Source organism: Leopardus geoffroyi, chromosome B3, assembly GCF_018350155.1.
Source record: "Leopardus geoffroyi isolate Oge1 chromosome B3, O.geoffroyi_Oge1_pat1.0, whole genome shotgun sequence".
NCBI lineage: Eukaryota > Metazoa > Chordata > Mammalia > Carnivora > Felidae > Leopardus > Leopardus geoffroyi.
Genome location: NC_059337.1, coordinates 131,664,581 through 131,685,256, shown reverse-complemented (window position 1 = coordinate 131,685,256; position 20,676 = coordinate 131,664,581). Strand labels below are relative to the sequence as shown.

Genomic DNA, 20,676 nt, shown 5'->3' with positions numbered 1-20,676 from the left:
GGCTTTATTCATCAGTATATAGTCACCATCTGGTACTTTGTATCTGGCTCAAAAATGTATTTGTTGAGTGGGCAAACAAGCAAACAAACAATGAATGGATAACAAGACACCAATCAGGTTGCCAGAGAAGAAGTGTTATTAATTGAGCAATTACTATTCGGCAGGTACTATGCTGTGTGCTGTCCACACATTACCTCTTTCACAGCACCCTGTGGGTAGCTGAGACGAATGTCAGTGTTATAGAAATGAGGAGACTGGACTTCTGGGAGGTGATGTGGCTTTCCAGGGGACACATAGCTAGCAGGTCGTGGCTCCAGGATTCAAACCCAGTTCTGTCTGACTCCGGGTGCTATGGATTTAATCACTGCACTGAACTGGCTGGGCACTCGCAAGTTGTGTGCGTTCCAGTAGCCAACCCCAATCTTCTGTTTGGCTCCAGTGGAGAATGTAACCAGTAGCTGGATCAAAACTCCTGGTCCCCCCAGGGCTGCCAAATGGACTGTTCAAGCACATTCCGACTGTGCAGCTGATAGAATCCCCCATCATTTATTTCTCTCTCGTCAGTGAATAATAGAACCTGGCTTACGGAGGTCATGGGTAGTTCTCACCTAGTAGATTCTGTCTCCTGTCTATTCTATGTGTACCAAGGATGTATTTAATGATTTGCTCTTATGTATATAGAACATGTGAAAAGAGGTTAATTCCATACCAAACAGAACACCTGTCAAGAAATTAGGGCCTTAGTTTTATAAATCCCCAGCCTCTCTTTGATTATTGCTGTAACTCATGCAGACAGCAGATAATCTCTAAATTATACAGAGCTTCATGATTAAAATATTTTGCCCCTTTTTAATAGTTTGAGAAGAAAGAAGATGTGGCTTTGGAGGCGTGGTGTCAAATTAAGCAGTAATAGAGCCGCAGAGGAACATAATAAATATGCATAAAGACACTAAAAAAAGCATTTCTAATAGGTCCATACCATAGGAATTTGCTATGTGTGAAATTGAAAGACTTCCTAGGGAAAATCCTTGGCCCATTTGCTTTTAAATTCACTTTTTATGCCCTTTTGTTAAAAAAAAAAAGTTTTAAGCTCCATTATTCCCTTGCAGAGGAATCTGATCAAAGGAACATTCTTGGAGCTCTAGAAAACCTTTGCTGAGGGCAGGTACCCACCAAGCCCCCTGCCAGCCCACAGTTAGGGTGGAAGACATCGTTGCTCTGGTTTTACCTCTAAAGACCAAGGCTATCACCCCAGGTATAATCAGTCAATGAGAAGAGCTCAGAAATAGTTATCGAGGCCATCCGGGCTAGGCTTAGCAGGAGAGAGAACTGAAAGATAGCAACAGGCCTGGGACAGCTCATAATTCAGCCGGGGACACTGGATGTCCATCTGTTGTGAGGGGAGGTCCCAGAGATTTGTTCAAGGAGCAAAATCTGGGGAGTCCAAGACTGACAGCAGACTGCCAATGGGGATGACTTTTCAGAGCTGTGGGTCTTACACCTGGCTGTCAGAGATGATCTGAAGTGTCAGGAAGGAAGGCAAGGGCTCTTCAAGTGGAGCATGTCGCCCTTAGAAGTTTGGAAATGGGTCTGCCGTGAATAAAGCTTCTTGCTGTGGTGAGGCCAGCACAGGGGCTGTGAAAGGGTGTTTTCAGAGCTGGTCGAAATCCTGATGCCACTTTAGCTGTTTCTGAGATGCATGTCCTTGGTTTTGCCTGCAAGTCTCAATTTTCATCTTCCTAAGATATCTGGATGGGGGAATGTTGGAAAAGACAGTGGAGACTGAAAAAAAGAATTTTACTCTTCAGGATATTCTGTCTGTTCTAAGAAAGCCAGCAAATTTGCATGTGGTTCAACCTTTTTGCCCAAGATTGATCACAGTAGTGGAATTACTTCCGTGGAGAGACAAAGCTTCCAGAACTTTTCTGCCTGTTGTTTAAGTATTTGGTAACTTTATACAATTTCAGTAGCTTCATAAGTTGAGGTGGTGTGGTGGATTTATTTAACGTTTTCTCCATCTTAATTCAAACATTAACGTTTTAGAAAAGTATCTTAGACTGCTTAAAGATCTCCAAAAATGTTGTCTGGGTTCTCCTGGTGTCTGGGAATTTGGGTTATGTAAAGGGCAACCCTGTAAACAGACTTGACTATCAGATAAATATATCTTCATTTTGTTTGAAATCTTTCATGAAGGAGGTTGATTTTCAGCCTTTGTGAGTCCGATCACATTTTGATAGCAACAAAGAAAACAAATGAGCTAATATGACCCCTGTATTTTTCATCTTGCAAACCATGAGCTGAACTTTTACAGTTAATGTCTTGCTGAAGTTTGCCCATTTTCTTTTTATCTAGAGGCAAAGAAGTGAGAAAATAATGATTTATTGAGCAACTTCTACACGCTCTGTGCTAGGGGGTTTACAAGTGATTTCTTGTGTAGTTCTCAGAATGACAATCAAGGGCAATACTACTTTCGTCATCTACAAAATGGCATAATAATAGTGCCCATGTCTCAAAGATGCCATTAGGCTATAATGAGATAATGTCTGTACAGTATTTAGCTTAATGTCTTCCTCGTAGCTATAACCATTACTATTATTATTATTATCATTTTAATTTTATTTACCTCACCAATGTTATCCAATCAGTAGGAGCTAGGATAGAAGCATTCTTATAAAAAGGCCAAAAATGATTTGTATCTGTAAGTAAGATGGGGAAAATTAGCTTACCTATTTATTATGTGCAAGAAATAGGCTTATATTTAAAGGCTTCTTCACAATTCAGTTGGATTTGGGTGAATCCGAATTTAGCACATGTTTACGCTCAGACCTTGGTTTCTAGTATGATTTTCCGGGAAAAGGATCCAGGGCTCTTTGGAGCAATGGCTGATTCTAGGTCTGGGAAGGAAATTTACAGGACGAGCCTGGGTCATCTTGTAGTGTTAGAAAGTCAGAACATGCTCAAAAACAAAAGCAAAACAAAACAAAAACAAAAATGAATCCCCACCACAATGATGGGAGTATGTCAAGGAGACATAGTAGCCAATAGAAAGAACCTCCAATGGCCCAATATGGAACAATATGAATAAGAAAATAAAATACTATTGAATTATAACCCAAAGTATAAAATAAATATCCAGTAGTCCATATTGACATAAATGATTGAATAATTAAATAAATGGAGGAAAAGAAGAAACCTGTACAGAAGATTAATTAAAAGATTAATTAAAAGATAAATTAAAAATAATTTATGTAGATTCCTTGTCCTCAAGAAGGTGGAGTACAGCTCCCCACTCCTTAAATGCAGGCTGTGCATAGTGACTTCCTTCCAAAGAGCACAATATGGAAATGGGGAAAAAAGAATAATTTTACAGAAAGTAAACTTGACAAAGAGTACCTCCGCCAGGTGGCCAAGGTCAACAACATCGACAGTGTTAAGTCACGTTAGTAGCAAAGATGCGAGAAAACTGTCACTTTTCCTCTGTGGTCTTCCTCCCAAATACCTGTAACTCCAGTGTAATCATGAGAAAAACATCAAGCAAACTCCAGCTGGGGACATTCTATGAAATACCTGATCAACACTACTCAAAACTGCCAGGGTCAGCAAAAACCAAGTCTGAGAGACGATTACTGCCAGGAAGAACCTGAAGATACATGATTAAATGTAATGTGGTCTCCTGGATGCTATCCTGGGAAGGTGGAGGAGGAACCTCTCGGGTTCCATAGCTCTTTCCATGTCAGACATTGAGCTGGGTCACCAAACATCTCTTGGTGCTGTCTTGCTAAAACTGGCTGAATCTGGCCTGTGAAGAGCTGGAAAGGGCCAGCTAGTGGGTCTGATCTGTGGTGAGACTCAAGTTCCCAGTAGGAAGGTTATTCTTTTGCTTGAGAGCCTCTTTCCACAAGGGCTCGATTATAGGGAGACAAATCAATAGGGACACCCTTGAGAGGGAAGAGAGGTACTATTAATAGTTACAAGGGGAGGGGCGCCTGGGTAGCTCAGTCGGTTGAGCGCCGACTTCGGCTCAGGTCACGATCTCGCGGTCCGTGAGTTCGAGCCCCGCGTCAGGCTCTGGGCTGATGGCTCAGAGCCCGGAGCCTGTTTCAGATTCTGTGTCTCCCTCTCTCTGACCCTCCCCCGTTCATGCTCTGTCTCTCTCTGTCTCAAAAATAAATAAACGTTAAAAAAAAAATTAAAAAAAAATAGTTACAAGGGGAGAACAAGAGGAAGCCAGGGCTCTCCCAGGCAAACCTGGATGTATGATCAACCTACATATCAAAACATTCACAAGACTGGGAGAAAGTTTTGCCCCAACCATGCTGTTTCTGTGAAGATCCTTTGGATGAGCGAATGGACTCTTCAACCATCCTTTCCCTTTTTTCTCAGAACTCTGCATATATTAATCCCTGCCTATATTTGCCTGCCACTTATATGTAAATGACCTTGCATTTACCCAGGTAGTTCAGTATTGAATATTCTTGTGTTGAATGTGAAAACAAAATGGACATCTCTTGACAACTGATAATTTTCTTATTTCCTAAAGAGGTTTCAAAGAGTAAGCACTTTGAGGATAAAATCGTAAGTGGTTTGATGTGTGGGGATGAAGGAAGTTCAGCAAGCTTAACCGCAGGAAGGAAACGAGTCCAGGAAAGGATGCTGGTTCTCTCTTCTTCCGTGCTGTTCAACTTTCTGGCACTTTTAACTTGTAAGGCACTGGTGTAATTTTCTGCTAATTCACAAAGTTCCTACACAAAGCTTTCTTTATCCAGTTCCACATATTACAACCCAATCAGCCACATTTCAGGGGCTGCAATTGATAATTAGCCATTATCCTTCTACGTGTCAACATTGAAGGGAGCTGGGTGCCAAAGATAAGGATAAGCTGAACTGACAGAGTGCTGACAAGCCCCAGAGGTGTGTGGAACGATAACAGCTTTGCCGATTGCCCTCTCCAGTGGTGAGGCATATACCAGGTTGCCGAAAGCAAACTTTAATATGGAAACTCCTTTTATTCCTCATAAAATGCACTAGATTAGAGGAGAGTGAAAATGGTTGTAAAAAGCAAAGTGCCTCCAGGCACTGCTCCTGTGTGAAAGCTCTCTCCCCATAGGTTTGTTATCTTTGACACATCCTGATGGTACCTGACTTGGAAATTAAAGTTGCTGGCAGGCAGAACAGTTTTACTTGAAGCTTTATGTGCCTTAATCAATGGATCATTGAGATATCAGATGACTGCTATCTAGATGGCATCTAATATACTTGTAGAGAGCTTAGGTGGGTCTTGGTTTCAATAATTTAGGATTTTAGGTGGCTAAGTTATATATCTCATTTTAGAAGACAGTGCCGTGGTTAATTTTATGTGTCAACTTGACTGGTGCCCGGGCATTTGGTCAAATATGATTCTGGGTGTGTCCGTGAGGGTGTTTCTGAGTGAGATAAACATTTAAGTTGGTAGACCAAGTAAAGCAGATTGCCCTCCCCAGTGTGGGTGGGCCTCATCCAATCAGTTGAAGGCCCGAATAGACCAAAAAAACTGACCCTTCCACAAATAAGAGAGCAATCCTCCAGTCTAACTGCCTTTGAGATGGGACATCAGGTTTTTTTTCCCTGCCTTTGGACTTGAATTGAAACATCAGGCCTTCCTGGGTCTCAGGTCTGTGGGCATTCAGCTTAGAATTATATCATTGGCTCTTTTGGGTCTTAAGCTTGCTGTTCACAGATCATGAGATTTTGTTGGCCTTCATAATAACATGAGCCAATTCCTTATCTGTCTATCTATCTATCTATCTATCTATCTATCTATCATCTATCTACCTATCACCTACCTATCCATCTATCTTTCCTATTGCTTCTGTTTCTCTGGAGAACACTGGCTAATACAGATGATGTTAGTTTGCTAAGGCTGCCATAACAAACTACCACAGACTGGGTGGTTTAACCACAGAAATGTATTTTCTTACAATTTTGGAAGCTGAAAGTCTGAGATCAAGATGTTGACAGGGTGCTTGAGTGGCTCAGTAAGTTCAGTGTCTGACTTCGGCTCAGGTTATGATTTCATGGTCTGTGAGTTCGAGCCCCACGTCGGGTTCTGTGCTGATAGTTTAGAGCCTGGAGCCTGCTTCGGATTCTGTGTCTCCCTCGCTCCCTGCCCTTCCCCCTGCTCATGCTCTGTCTCTCTCTCTTTCAAAAATAAATAAGCGTTAAAAAAATTAAAAAAAATTTTTTTGACAGAGTTGGTTTCTTCGGAAGGCTTGCTCCTTGGCTTGTATGAGGCCACCTACTCCCTCTGTACGGTTCTGTGCCCTTATTTCCTACTCTTACAAAGATACCAGTCATATTGGATTAGGGTCCACACTAAGTGACCTCATTTTAACTTAATCACTTCTTTAAAGACCCTGTCTCCAAATACAGTCACATTCTGAGGCACTGGGGTTTAGGGCTTCAACATATGAATTTGTGAGGAGAGGCGCAATTCAGCCTATAACAAAGACACTTTGTATGGATTCATGAGCTTCAAAGTCAGGCCTTGATGCTTTAAAAGTAAGTACTGGAAATGGCTTACATAGAAAAAAGAGAGAGAGATTTTTAATCAGGGGGATTATGAGGCCAAACAACCTTTTCTTTAAAAGTCTGTGCTATTTTCCTTAATGGAAACAGTTGAAAGGATAAGGGTGGTTGAATGACTCTAGAGATACAGCAAGCGAGGAAAGGATATAAAAAATTGCCTTTAGATTCCTAAATGGTAAGTAGAGAAATTGCAGCAGATTGCTCCAGGGCATCTCAGTTTAGAAGTAAAGGCTTTTAACTGTGTAGCTTCTCTGTGAACTTCCTGTCATAAGATCCTTCTTAAATGGGACACATACATTAACCTCTTGTATTAGTTAGGACTCCTCAACCCAAAGGTGACAGAAAGCAAACTCAGTCTGCTTATGGAAAAAAGGAAATTTATTGGCAGGAATCTGGGTATTTGGGGGAAGATGAGAACAATCAGGCCACAGGAAAGATAAGGAGACCATTAGCCTTAGAAATGACTACAAGCAGGTATTCAAATGACATTAAGGCTTTCTCTTTGTCTCTGAATTTTGCTTCTTTCTGTGATTGGCTTCACTAATGTCTGTCTCTTTCTCCCTTTGCTTCCTTTCTTTCTCCCTCTTTCTCCACCAGCTTAGGAAATACCCACCAATAAATAATTCCAAAGCTTTACATCTTTGGGCCTTACCTACCCAGAGAATCATGGATTCTCTTTGAGATCTAATTAATACACTCCTGGGAAGGACTCTGGTTGGCTCTGAGTGGCTCATACGGTGGCAAGTATCTGCCCCAGACCAATGAACTGTGACCAGTGGGCAGGGTTTTGTTTACAAAATGGCTGCTTTCACAGTGGGGGTGGGAGGGAGGAGGTTACCAGATAAAGGAGAATGGGCAAACATTCTCTCTACACCTTGTGTTCCTAGTTTTTATGCCTTTTAGAAAAATGACCTTTAGATTATTGATGGCTTCATATTGATGGGACTCTTAAAACTTTTGAATGAGGGGCGCCTGGGTGGCGCAGTCGGTTAAGCGTCCGACTTCAGCCAGGTCACGATCTCGCGGTCCGTGAGTTCGAGCCCCGCGTCAGGCTCTGGGCTGATGGCTCAGAGCCTGGAGCTTGTTTCCGAGTCTGTGTCTCCCTCTCTCTCTGCCCCTCCCCCGTTCATGCTCTGTCTCTCTCTGTCCTAAAAATAAATAAACGTTGAAAAAAAAAATTAAAAAAAAAAACAAACTTTTGAATGAAAAATTCAAACCATAAACAATTCGATTTCTACAAATTAGGAAACATTCTGGCATAGCTGTGATGGATAGTCAAGACACCTGTAAAGTTTCAAATTTTGCTAAAACCAAACTAAAAAAAACCCAAATCAGCAGCAGTAGAGTATCTATTCTTCAAGGAGCTTTCAAAAAAGAAAAATGGAATTCAATATTTGTGGAAACAGCATCCGATGTCTGTTAGGGTGAACATATGAATAGATGCCCATATGTTTTGTTACCTACTCCAGGACAGGTTTGAAACTAAAAAGGAGGCACTATTAATAATTATTCGAGGAGACCATGAGAACATAGTCACTCTTGCTTACATTACCCATCTATCTCTTCTTCCAAGTTGTCTACTTTTCCCATTAGAGCCCTTAACATATTAATCATAGTGATTTTAAATCCCCTGTGTAATTCCAATATTGATGTCATATCTGAGTCTGGCGCTGATGCTTGCTTTGTCTCTTCGGACTGTTTTCTGTTTCCTTTTATAGCATGCCACGTAATTTTTGGCTGAAAGCTCAAGGTGTTGGTTAACAGAATCAGAAGTAAATGGGCCTTTAGTGATATTTTATGCCAATTTGAGAAGGCATTGAGTTGTGTTTAATGTTTGCTGTAGATCCAGGTGTCAGAAACCTCAAATTCCTCTAGTGACCTTGTTTTTAATCTCCCTCCTTGGCTTTGGGCTTCTCTAAGTACTTCAGAGAGAGTCTATGTCTTACAACTCTTTCGGCTGCAATCCACTCTTTATACTGATCCCTTCTGGTCTGGTGGTCAGGTATGTGGGAGGTGAAGCATTTTGTAATCTTTTGGTTAAATCTCAGTTTTTTAGCAGGCTTGTGTCACAGGGCTGTGACCTTCATGAGTGTTTCCCAACCACTCATGACCTCCTCCCCATTCCTGACTAGCTGAAATAGGATGACTGGAGAGAGAAAATGTCTTACCCCCAAGTGGGATACACCTCTGGTAGTCTTTTCTCCTGGCTTTTTCTGTGGAGAGTATTGACAATGGCTGTCTTCCCCCTTTTCCTGTCAGAGCCATGAGGGGATCTTTCTTAGATCTTCACCATGAGAATCTAATGGGGCTCCAAGAGTAAAAACCCAACAATGTGTCGGGTCACCCCGAAAGCTGTGGTCCCTAAGAGTTCCTCATTCTGATGCTAGTGCCTCTAGCCTCCAGCAATTTGTCAAAATTACCATTTAAGTGTTTCTATCAGTTTATGGCTCCAGTGGCTTCTGTTGCACGTAAACAGATCCCTGCAATGGCTCTCTGGATCCACCCATCTCTTTAGATTTTAGGTCGCGGTTTGCCCTGAAACCTCAGTTCTCTGATGGGACCATGACAAGTCATTGATTTTCAGGCTTTTCAGCTCTTTATGGTTGTAAAGAGAAGAAGGACAGTTTCCAAGCTCTTTACATGTTAGAGCTAAAACCAGAATCCTTGAACCTAGAAGTCTTTATATTCTCATGATAAACTATGTATCTAGTGAGGACAAAGTAAAGACATTTTTTGACATGTGAGGATTCAGGGGTTTTACTATCCAGAGAGATAATATGAAAAACATATATATTCTGGAAAAGTTACAAAGGAATTCAGACTTCTCTTTCTCAGAAAATGGAGTAGACACACTTTCTACTTTCCCTACTAAGTACGACTAAAAATCTTAGACATTAAATATAAAACAAACATAAGAAGACATTGAAAGCTGAAGAAAAGAAAGTAGGCCAGACTCTTTTTTTTTTTGGCCTTATATATCCCAGGAATTGAAGAAATTGGCAGCCCAGCAACACAGATGGGAGAAGACAAAAATAAAAGTCATGACCAAAGCCTTCTCTGTCTAGCAGAAGGTCCAGGATGAGGGCAGTCCAGTAAGACAGAAAACTTTTAGACAATAAATAAAGCATGAAACTCTTAGATTTATTTTACATTGATGCACATGTTATAAACCTTGACATTGGCCATATAAAGTTAATGACATGTTGGTTGAGGGGGAAAGGAGACAAAGATTGGGAGGGTATGAGGAGACACTAAGGCAAATATGGGGGTCCTGTTCCATCACCATCACATATAGTCTAAAGTTAATGGGCCAAGATATTGTGTGAAGCCAATGGTTCAAAGACTCAAAATGCATAAGTAAGATTTGTGAATATAAATTAGAGAATAAAAAATATGACTGGCAGAAATACAGAAGACACAGTATTGGAGGCAGCGTGAATGAACTCAATCTCTCATTTTCATTGCAGAGAGTCAATATATCATGCTTAAAGTTAGCAAATTAAGAAATACAGTGTATGCACCCACTTAGTATTGTGGAAGTGAGTCCATAAGAATTACACAGGGGCACCTGGGTGGCTCAGTTGGTTAAATGTCTGACTCTTGATTTCAGTTCAGGTCATGAACTTGTGCGTAGTTTTGGTATGGAGCCCTGTGTCAGGCTCTGCACTGACAGCATGGAGGCTGCTTTGGATTCTCTCTCTCTCTCTCTCTCTCTCTCTCTTTCTCTCTATGTCACTCTCTCTCTTCCCCTTCCCCATTTGTGCATGCTCTCTCTCTCCCTCTCTTTCTCTCTCTTTTTTTTCTCTCTCTCTCTTTCTCAAATAAATAAAAAAACTTAAAAAAAAAGAATTATACAAAAGAAGGAGTTATTACCTCTGAGGAATGGAACTCTTGGTTGCAGAGGGGGAAAGAAAACTTAGTTGTTTTTTTTTTTTTAAGTTCATTTATTTATTTTTACATAGAGAGAGAGACGTTTGAGCAGGAGAGAGACAGAGAAGCAGAGAGAAAAGAAGACGGAGAGAATCCCAAGAAGGCTCCACACCATCAGCATGGATCCTGATGTGGGGCTTGAACCCATGAACCATGAGATCATTACCTGAGCTGAAACCAAGAGTCAGACACTCAACCAACTGAGCCATCCAGGCACCTCAGGAAAACTTAGTTTTTAGCTTTTGAGCAGGTCTAGTAATATTTGAATTTGTATTACTATATGGATATATATCTTTTATATTTATATTTGCTAGTAAGTTATTAAAAACAGAAATGAAAATTTTTACATAAAGACTTCCAAGGTCCCGGAGACATTTATGAATTAAGGCCTAAGTCAAAGTACTTGACAAGCAGGTTTTTGGAGGCAAGTTTATTATAAGCTTGCAGATGCTTTAGCCCTAAAACAGTGAGAGTAGGGTGTATATTCTGGTTTCAGAGATAACCCAAGGATTTGAAACTCCTCCCATATTCCTCACCATATATATCAATATATGTAGTAGCTAATCAGAGCTTCATATCAGGCTCCCAAGAAATCAGTCTTTTGAAGGCTCATGATTTAAGCCAGAAAACTGATCTGCTGCTAGGAATTGAGACAAGTGTCAGGAAGGTTTGTTGGACTCTAAACCCAGAGAAGGAAAAGGCATGTCTTGTCTAACTGTGGTCAGCTACAGGGCGCTTAGGTATTTCATGGTCACTCCTAGTAATGATTAGACAAAGAGACACACAAAGAGAGTGTGGAAGTGACATGGATGGGAGGGTAGAAGTTTAGTTTCACCATCTAGTCCTGTGAGAGACCCAGGACACTGACTCTACACTACTTTTGGAGAGAAGACAACTGATGTGTGACATGCAATAAAGTGCTCGCAGCAAAGCTCCATGAACCTGTGTATGGGGCAGGTGCTTGCAGCACAGGGGTGCAGTGGAGGGGTGGAGGTAATGAGGATCCCATCGCAGAACCTTTTTTGAGAAATGAAAGTTTTCCCACTTGGTTGAGCCCTACTGATCTTAAAGACCACTTAAAATTTGCATTAGCAGATGTTTGGAAGTTTTCTGGTGTGTCTGGAACCATGACGAACAAGGAGACATGTACTAACTAACACACATATACATGCACAAATACAATGTGCACAGAGCCTCATCTTGGGCAATATTGGGGTTCCTGAGGAGACTGTATGTTGACTTTGTCCTTCAAATTCTACAACTCAGAGTCACAAAGAGATCAGAGTCTGCCAGTTGCAGCACTGGCCATTGAGAAGTGAACTTGAGGCCCAAATGGGCTTCCCCTCCATTCTCTGTCTGGTCTCTTCTCCACCTCCCATTGAACCTGCAACCCAGACACAAGGATACTCTCTCTCACTGGCTGACTGCATGGAGGAGGGGGGCTAGTTTACAGTTAATGTGAAAACAGGCCAGAGAGTGGGAGAGATGGAGAAAGATGGATGGAGACTTGGGACTTGGCTAGTAGGCCTACGTGCTCTGTCCCAACCAGCCTAAGCAGATAAATGACCCCTCCTTATGAGGAAGAGGGGTAAGGGGGTGGGGAGAAGGGCAATGACTTTCCCCCCTGTTCTTCCAAAAGGGAAGACTTTTTCTGTTTTAAGAGCCTATAGGCAGGTGTAGGGGAGGAAAATTTTTCCTAAACCCTATTAGGGTCCCTGCCTGCATCTGAAAATAAAACTGACAAAGACAGATCAACAGGAGAAAAACATTCAAATGTTAGTGTATATTTAAACATCCATGGGAGCCCTCACAAGAAAATGAAGATCTGGAGAAGTGACCAGAGCAGGAAGCTTTAATATCTGTTAGACAAAAAACACATATTTGTGCAGAATTGACAAGACAAAGGGATTGGGCTGGGGGTAGTAAATGGTGAAGAAGTAACCAGGAAGGTAAGGGTTAATTTAACCAAGTTTGTACAGATTTCTTGGCCCCAAATTCCCATCTCTGGTGATAAAAATGTCTTCCCTTCTCCTTGTACAGGCCACATACGTTTCCCAGAGGAATTTTATGACTTATTTCAGGGAAGAAGGGCAGCAGATGGTGGGAGAGGTCAGAGTGAAATTCTTGCTTCTGACATTTAAAAAAAAGATGCCTTCAACTTAAGGTATTTAATATGCCAAGGTGCTACACATTTTGGAGTAGCAGGTCCTGAACCCGAGCGCAGGAACTTAAGGAGAGAGACTAGGTCTCAGAGCCAGCAGATGGCTGTATGATGTGCCTTCAAGCCTACCTATGTCTTGTACATAGCCAATATGTTTGAATCAGCTCTGTTGACTGGTAAAGGATATTCACGTCTTTCCCCACAAAGGCAATTTCTTTTTTTAAGTTTATTTTATTTATTTTGAGAGAGAAAGGGAGAGTGAGCACGCACATGGGCACAAGGGGAAGAGGGATGGGGAGAGAGAGAATCTCAAGCAAGCTGTGTGCTCTCAGCACTGAGCTCAACATGGGGCTCTATCTCATGAACTGTGAGATCATGACATGAGCCAAAATAAAGAGTTGGACGCTTAACCAACTGAGCCACCCAGGAGCCCCCAAAGGCAAGTCTTAATAAGAGAAAGCTGAATATTTTATTTTATTTTATTTTAATTTTTTAAAAGTTTATTTATTTGTTTAGATCAAACAAGCACGAGTAGGGGAGGGGTAGAGAGAGAGGGAGACAGAGGATCCCAAGCAGGTTTTACACTGCCACCACGGAGCCTGATATGGGGCTTGATCCCTTGAACTTTGAAATCATGACCTGAGCCATAATCAAGAGTTAGATGTTTAACCAACTGAGTCACCCAGGTGCCCCAAGAGCTGAATATTTTAAAAATGATAAAGGCTAAGCCAGAATCAGACTTTGAAATGTTTTGCTTTTTCACTCCCAGCTCAAATCAATGAAACCCTAGACAGTTAAAAAACAAGGGTGCCCTCCCATCTTTTTATTTAAAAAAAATTTTTTTTAACGTTTATTCATTCTTGAGAGACAGAGAGACAGAGCATGACTTGGGGAGGGGCAGAGAGAAAGAGGGAGACACAGAACTGAAACAGGCTCCAGGCTCTGATCTGTCAGCACAGAGCCCAGTGCAGGGCTCGAACTCACGAACCGTGAGATCATGGCCTGAGCCCAAGTCTGATGCTTAACTGACTGAGCCACCCAGACACCCCAGCATCTTTTTATTTTTGAGTTGATGTTGCCCACCACCACCAAGAAATAGATAGAGCACCTTTATTTTTACATTTTAATCTAGTAAAGAAAATGTAATCAGATAGTAATTGTTCGCTTTATACTACTAGATTTAGAAGGTCAACTCCCCCAAAATGTAGTGTAAAACCATTAATTAAATGTAAAAAAAAGAGATTTCTGTTGGCTTATGTTATCCTATTCAAGCCTTTTCTACCCCTTTAAATATTAATGACTTTTGTTAATGATGGGATGGTTATAAAATAATATGTGTTAGCATTTAGGACAGAAAAAATTATTATTGAGAATAGCAATGGTAAATAAATTAATCTTAAATATCAACTCTAGTTAGCTGTTAGCAGTTTACTCAAATGGTGCCTTGAGAAGGATTCTGAGGCTGCATATGGGATTGATAAATTGTGCCTGCCAAAGCCAGGAAGGGGCGGTATTAATACCATGTTATTATTGTCATCTCTGTTTTGGGAGAACCCCATGAAACAATTGTATCAGCCATTTCCTGACATTGAATTCCATATCAGTTTCCTCATTTGTAAAATGACAATTAGATTGGATAAGTGGTTTTCAAACTGTGGGATAAAAGTTTCACTGTGATGGGGGTGCATTGTGGAAGCCCAGGGAATTATTACTGGCCTCCTATCCCTCTTTTAGCCAGAGCTCATCCATTTTTTATGTTTTCATGTTTTACGTATTGGCTTCCATATCAACATTTGCTTGAACAAGTGTTCTTCATGTAAAGAGGTTAGAAAACTAGTGGTCGCTAATATTTCATCATTTTTTTCTATGATTTATTTTCTCCATGTCCTTCACCACCACCACCACCCCCCCCAACCCCAGTAGAACTGGGTAAGCCAGAAAAAAAAAACTTCTCAGAAATATAGCATATAAGTTGGGTCTTGAAGGATGAGTAGGAGTTCACCATGAGGGGTGCATAGATGTGAATGTGTGGTTATTCCAGGATAATAATATTTCTTTTTAAATTTTAATTCTATTTTATTATATTTGCTTTTTGAGAGATAGAGAGAAAGGGTGAGACAGAAAGAGAGAAAGGGAGAGAGGGAGGGAGAGAGAGAGAGAGAGAGGCAGAGGACAGAGAGAGAATCTTAAGCAGGCTCCATGCTTGGCATGGAGCCTGATGTGGGGCTCAATCCCACGACCCTGGGATCGTGACCCGAGCCAAAATCAAGAGTCAGACGCTTAACCGACTAAGTCAGGTGCCCCAGGATAGTAATATTTCTAAATGATCCATAAATCAAGGACCAAAGAGCAAAGATTAAAATTCAGAGAGAGCTGTGAGTAGCTGCCAGGGTGGCCCTCAATGGATGGCCACAGTATGGGGCATTTGGGAAAGCCCAGAGTCATTATCAGACAATGACTCAGGCTGTTCTAAGACCAGATGTATAAAAAACACAAATTTATTAAAGTACAGAGGAGATGATTAATTGTCAAGTCCTGGATTATTCAAAACTCCTTCCCCAAATTCATGAGCCAAACTGGTAATCAGAAGACTATTCGGTGAGCCTGAGATAGCTGCTTTTGACGGAAAATTCATCCTGGCCACCGGAAGGTCTGCTGAGCCTCCCTGGACTACACGACAGTCCACCTCTCTCACCTGCCTTTTCGGTGCTGGTTAAACCCTCACCGATTATTGCCCTGGACACTCCTGACACATGGAGACTATCCAGTTAGCATCACGATTGCTTCTGAAGGTTTCTGAGCCCCTGCAGTGAGATGGCCAGTTTGGTGGGACTGCTGACAACAGGTGCTGACTTTCCCACCCCTCACTCCAACAAGGGGGGCTTGATCTCTTCATTCAGGAAGCACCTTATTGCTTCTCTGTATATGGCTCTCAGTCTTTCATGTTGCCCTCTTCCCCCCCTTTTGTGAAAAATCAAAAGTTGGCTCTGATCAGCTGACATGTTCACTTTCCTTTTTTAGGAGCCTGTGTGCCTCAGTCCCACCTTCTGTGCTGGCAGAACAGAGATTGCATCTGACAGTGGCTGGAGGGTATCGCTGCCCTGCTTGTTCTTGGAATGCCTGAACACTCTTCTCTCTCTGGAATAGAACAACGGCTCTAATTTGAGTGGTTAAGCCCATTTAAAGTCAGAGATGCAAACTCTCGCCTTATAAATTTTGATGGGGCCCCCTTTTCAGGGAGCTGTGTGCACCATATGTTCCAAGTATAATTACACAATTGTGGAGTTTGGGGTGAAAGCAATAACTATAATTTGAAGGGGAATAAGGCAGAGTTTCAGTTTTGGCAAAGGGGCTTCCCTGATTGAAGATGGCAAATGTGGCTGGGCGCGTCTAAGGGGGCTGCTTCCACCAGGAATCATGCTCAACCCCCAATTACCGCGGGATGTGAGTGCAGACATTCGCTGAATCTTGATTTAATTTATTACTCTTGCTATTCCAGGGACTGTGCTGATGCCGTGGATACACAGACACACATTGGCTCCTTTTCTGTTTGCATTTGCAGCCTCTAACACTTTGCCAGGCTGCCCCTGGCCAGTCTGGGGTTGAAGGCCAACAGGATGCTAAAGGGTGGGAAAATTCTTACTGACTGTAGTGGGCACATTAATGGCGCCCCAAAGACATCCCCATACAAATCCCTGGAGCCTGTGAATATGTTATAGCTGGAATCGAGGTTGTTAATCATCTGAGTTGAAATGGGGGAGATTATTCTGAATTATTTAGGTGGGCTCAATGTAACCACAAGGGTCTTTCTAAGAAGAAAAGAAAGGCAGAAGAGAGACTCCAAGTGATATGACGTGAGGAAAACTGGCCATTGCTGCCTTGGAGGGTAGAAGGGAGTCATGAGCCTAGGAATGTGGGTGGTTTCTAGAAGCTGGAATAGAGCAAAAAACTCTAGACTCTTTCCTAGAGCTTCTATAAAGGAACACAGGCCTGCTGGCGCCCTGACTTTAGCCCATTGAGACCAATTTGAGACTTCTGAATTTATAAACTGTGAAACAATAAATTTGTGTTGTTAGAAGTCACCAAGTTTGTGATGATTTTCTTTAACAGCAATAGGGAACTAATACACTGATGCACTTAACTAATTCTGTGTGAGTTGGCCTCTGCCTTCCTTGGGCTTGGCAGTCAACAGCTGATTCTTCTTATGGGGTTGCTTTCCTGTACTTTCTTCCCCCAGAGAATTCCTCCTCCTTTCCACAGACCCCCCCGCCCTACCCCTCAACGCATACCTTGACTAGCGGTTCCTTACCCGTTTTTCCCTTGATATGGTGAATGCTTGTTCTAGTTGGTTATTTGGGGCTCCTTCCTCGGATCTTAGCATTTCAAATGTCGTTTCATGAGGTCTTCATTATTAGTCACCCTTTCGAGCCCTCTTGCTAGTTCTTTTTTTTTTTTTTTTAATGTTTATTCATTTTTGAGAGACAGAATGTGAGCGGGGGAGGGGCAGAGAGCGAGGGAAACATAGAATTCGAAGGAGGCTCCAGGCCCTGAGCTGTCAGCACAGGGCCTGATGCGGAGCTCACGCTCATGAATTGCTAGATCATGACCTGAGCCGAAATCAGATGCTTAGCCAACTGAGCCACCCAGGCACCCCAAGCTAGTTCTTTTTCATGTGGCTGGGGTATGGTGAAGAGGAAACCCTCATGTCTTTTCCCTAACAACCTTTCTGGATGCCTGCCATTCGAATGCTGCCCTTCCCCTCCACCACCTGAAAAGGGCAGTCTGTTCTTTGTATTTCTCCGGAGTGAATCAGACACCATCGTCCTGTGTCCCCCATGGAGGGGCCACTTATCAAGCTCTCCAAGTGGTGCTCATGAAGTCCGTTTCCCCCACTTGAAGTGAGGGGCGACTTACCCCTGGGACAGTAGACCAGACCACACCCACAACTCTCGGAAAAGAGACCCTCTTTCTCTATCAGTTCTGCTCGTGATCCTTTTATATCATGGGTGTGGGGGAGGGCCTAGGTGTTGCAAAGTGTTCCTTTACACCTGCTTGGGAAGTCCTGCTTGGTGGTCTCAAAGTTTGCTTTGGAATGTGAGGGCGGTTGGCATGTGAATGTTCTAACATATACCACTAACACCTTCCCCCCAAAATACTGGTAATATTTATGGGCTCCTTCATATGGCCTAGGCGCTGTGGTAAGAGCAGTGTTAAGAATTACATTGACTCCTCAGGACCACCTTACATGCAGGTACTAATATGCTCTTGTCACAGTTAAAGAAAAGGAAGCCCGAAGAGTTTATTCATTTATTTTTTTTCAAAGCCACGCAGCCAGTAAGTGATAGAGCCAGACCAGCATGCTGAGAAATCACACGCAAGCTGCTCCCTTCCTAAGGATGCCCTGTCCTTCCCTGACACGTCCCAGCCCTCTCTGTTCCTCACGACCTCATTCAAGTACCTCCTCCTTAGAAACTTCCCTGATGGCTGCAACCTTTGCTACGTTTCGTCTTCTGCCTCTCTTCCGAACTTCAATCACTGAGTGTGGCATGGACAGCTTGCCAATCGCTTTATGTGTATTAGTTTGACCTCCCGAGTCAGAATGAAAATGCCCATAAAAATGCAGACACCTCCCCAAGAACAAGTGACAGCTTGCAGCTCTCGTGCTGCCCAAATCCAAGCAGGACCCAAGAGGCATTTCTTGCTGCCGGAAGCCTGGGACCCAGCGAGACGTGGCTCTGACGGGACCACACACACCCGGTTGCATTGCCAGCGAGAGCACTTCTCTGGGCCTCTAAAACGTCTGTCTTCCGGTTAGCGTGACTTTATAATTTTCCCCAAGAAAAGCTGGTAGTTTTCTTGGAAGAGAGAAACGGTTTGCCTCAAAGAGGCATTCAACTCTCCAAATTTGCCGAGACGGAAAACTGCCTGGATATTTAAAGTCAAGTCCTCCTGCCCCCACCTTCTGCTCAGGCCAAGGGCCTCCTGTGACGGCAGTGTGAATCGAAACACCACGGGAGATGGCATCTAAGCTTCACAGCGCCTCCTAGCAGGTCTGGGAAATACAAGCCCCTCGCCTGGCACGGGGGTGTTCCCTGCAAAGTGGTCTGGTGTCTGGAGAGTTGACTCCTTGCAAGAATCTTTCAGATCTCACCTTTTCTACAAGCTTCCTGCTTCTCTTCCCACGTTTCCCCTCCCAGCAGGGAAACAAAGCCATCAGAGGGCACCTGCTTCCCATATAAACCCCCGGCTCCCATTGCTGGAGTACTGTTCTTGTTACGACAGAGGAAATCCCTCCTCTCGCCTTCAGCCAATCCCCCCGCTCCTACTGTCTTGCCAGCTGGATTCCAGGGCCTTCTCTGGAACTTCCTGTAACCTGCTCATGGTGTTCCTCTTATCCACGCCCCCCACCCCAAAGCTCGAACTAAACAGGCTTCATCACTTCTTGTTCTTCTTATAATAAAGGCAGAAGACCGTCACATGGCCAATGAGGTTCTGTGTGGTTGGTTTGCCTCCCAGACTCATTTTATGCCAAGACCCTCCTCCTCGCTGTCTGGGCTGTTGCTGATTTGGCCTTCTCTCAGTTCCTTGGACACACACTGGTCTTTCCCCTGACAGCGCTTCTGTCCTCTCAGCCTGGAAAGTTCTCTCCCCACTCTACTCCCTCCCGCTTAGTTCATTCTTACTTCCTTCAGATCTCAGGGCCACTGTTGCTTCCTCTGAACTTCCCTGCCTGGGTAAGGTCCTCCAACTGTCTGTTCCTATAACAGTGTGGCTGCGTAGCATTTATTTGAGTCAGAGGTTACATTTTTTTGGAGCTTCTTTTATTCATATCTCCTTTCTCCAATACACTTTGGACTTCTCCAAGGCAAAGATTGTACCTGTGCCTAGTGTTGGTACATTAACAGTGTTCTATTAATTATTCTGACTTATATTTATTAAGTCCCTCTTCTATGTTCTATCAATTATAACTTCCATGGGAAAAGCCATAAAAGATGGGGAAGATCCAGGTTTTTGAAATCTGTAGAAGGATCTACAATTTGGAGGGTCATCTTACAGAAAAATAATAACAGATCATGGATATAAATTGCCTGTAGCCCCTGGAGAGAGGCCCCTGCTACTTGGGGTCCCTGAAGCGTAAGCTTCATTAGCTTTATGATGAATAGGCTTCTGCACAGAGTATGGCATTTGTTCAAAAGTGACTCCTGGCCTGGGTTTGGCTGCTGAGAGAGGAGAACTGTGGGATGGATGTCTGCAAGGAGCAGAGCAATGTGATCCCTGGGCACCAGCTCACTGGGGATCATGGGTCAACTCCTTTTGTGACTGGCGGTATCCCAACCGGGCCCCTGGGCACACTGACCTCCCCTCTGAGTGAATGGGCAGCAGGAAGCAAGATGCCAAAGCCCTTCTCTTTTAAGACCAGCAGCACTACTTGCTGGTGGAAGCCAGAAATTCAGAGCATGTGGTAGCCAGGGGCCCCGTTGCCAGGCTATTTCTTCTGGACTCCACGACATGGATTTTCTTAATAAGCCCAAGGAATAATTCCCCGTCGAGTAAAGACACCAGTTTTGTTAACTGCTTAGCGCTCTCTTAGGCAGCCCCCCCCCCCCACTCCCTGTTTCTTACGTTGAATGTCCCCCTCTCTGCTTCCGATGCCTCGGAGAATACTTCCTCGCCTTCCTCCTGATACCCCAGAGCCAGCCTTGACCCTGTCACACACCTGAAAGGGGAGTTCAGAAATAGTCAACCTGGTTCCCAAAGGAAAGGGCTTGGGACCAAATGAACCGTGTCTGCCTCCCAGTTCGTCAATTTCTTGTTACTTAACCTCTGAAATCCCGCATTCTTCATCTGCATCATGGGACCAGAGTAACTCCCTGTAGGTTTATTTTTGATTTGCCAAAAGCTATAATTTAAGTTGTAAACATTTTTTTTTTCCTTTTTGGAGCAGACCACTATTTTGTCTTCCATGATTTCTCAGGAGCCACAAATGAACGAAAAGTTGTATGGCTTTCTTAGACGATTGT

General features: G+C 43.1%; 1 protein-coding gene across 1 annotated transcript in view; it reads left to right on the top strand.

Moving 5' to 3' along the window:
* Positions 1-16,737, top strand: part of GALC (galactosylceramidase) — a 153,117-nt gene extending 136,380 nt beyond the window's left edge. Inside the window, exon 17 of the mRNA XM_045451779.1 lies at positions 15,677-16,737. Coding sequence (XP_045307735.1) covers positions 15,677-15,802 — 126 coding nt within the window. The 3' untranslated portion in view covers positions 15,803-16,737. The remainder of the gene's footprint in view (positions 1-15,676) is intronic.
* Positions 16,738-20,676: the final 3,939 nt, after the last annotated feature.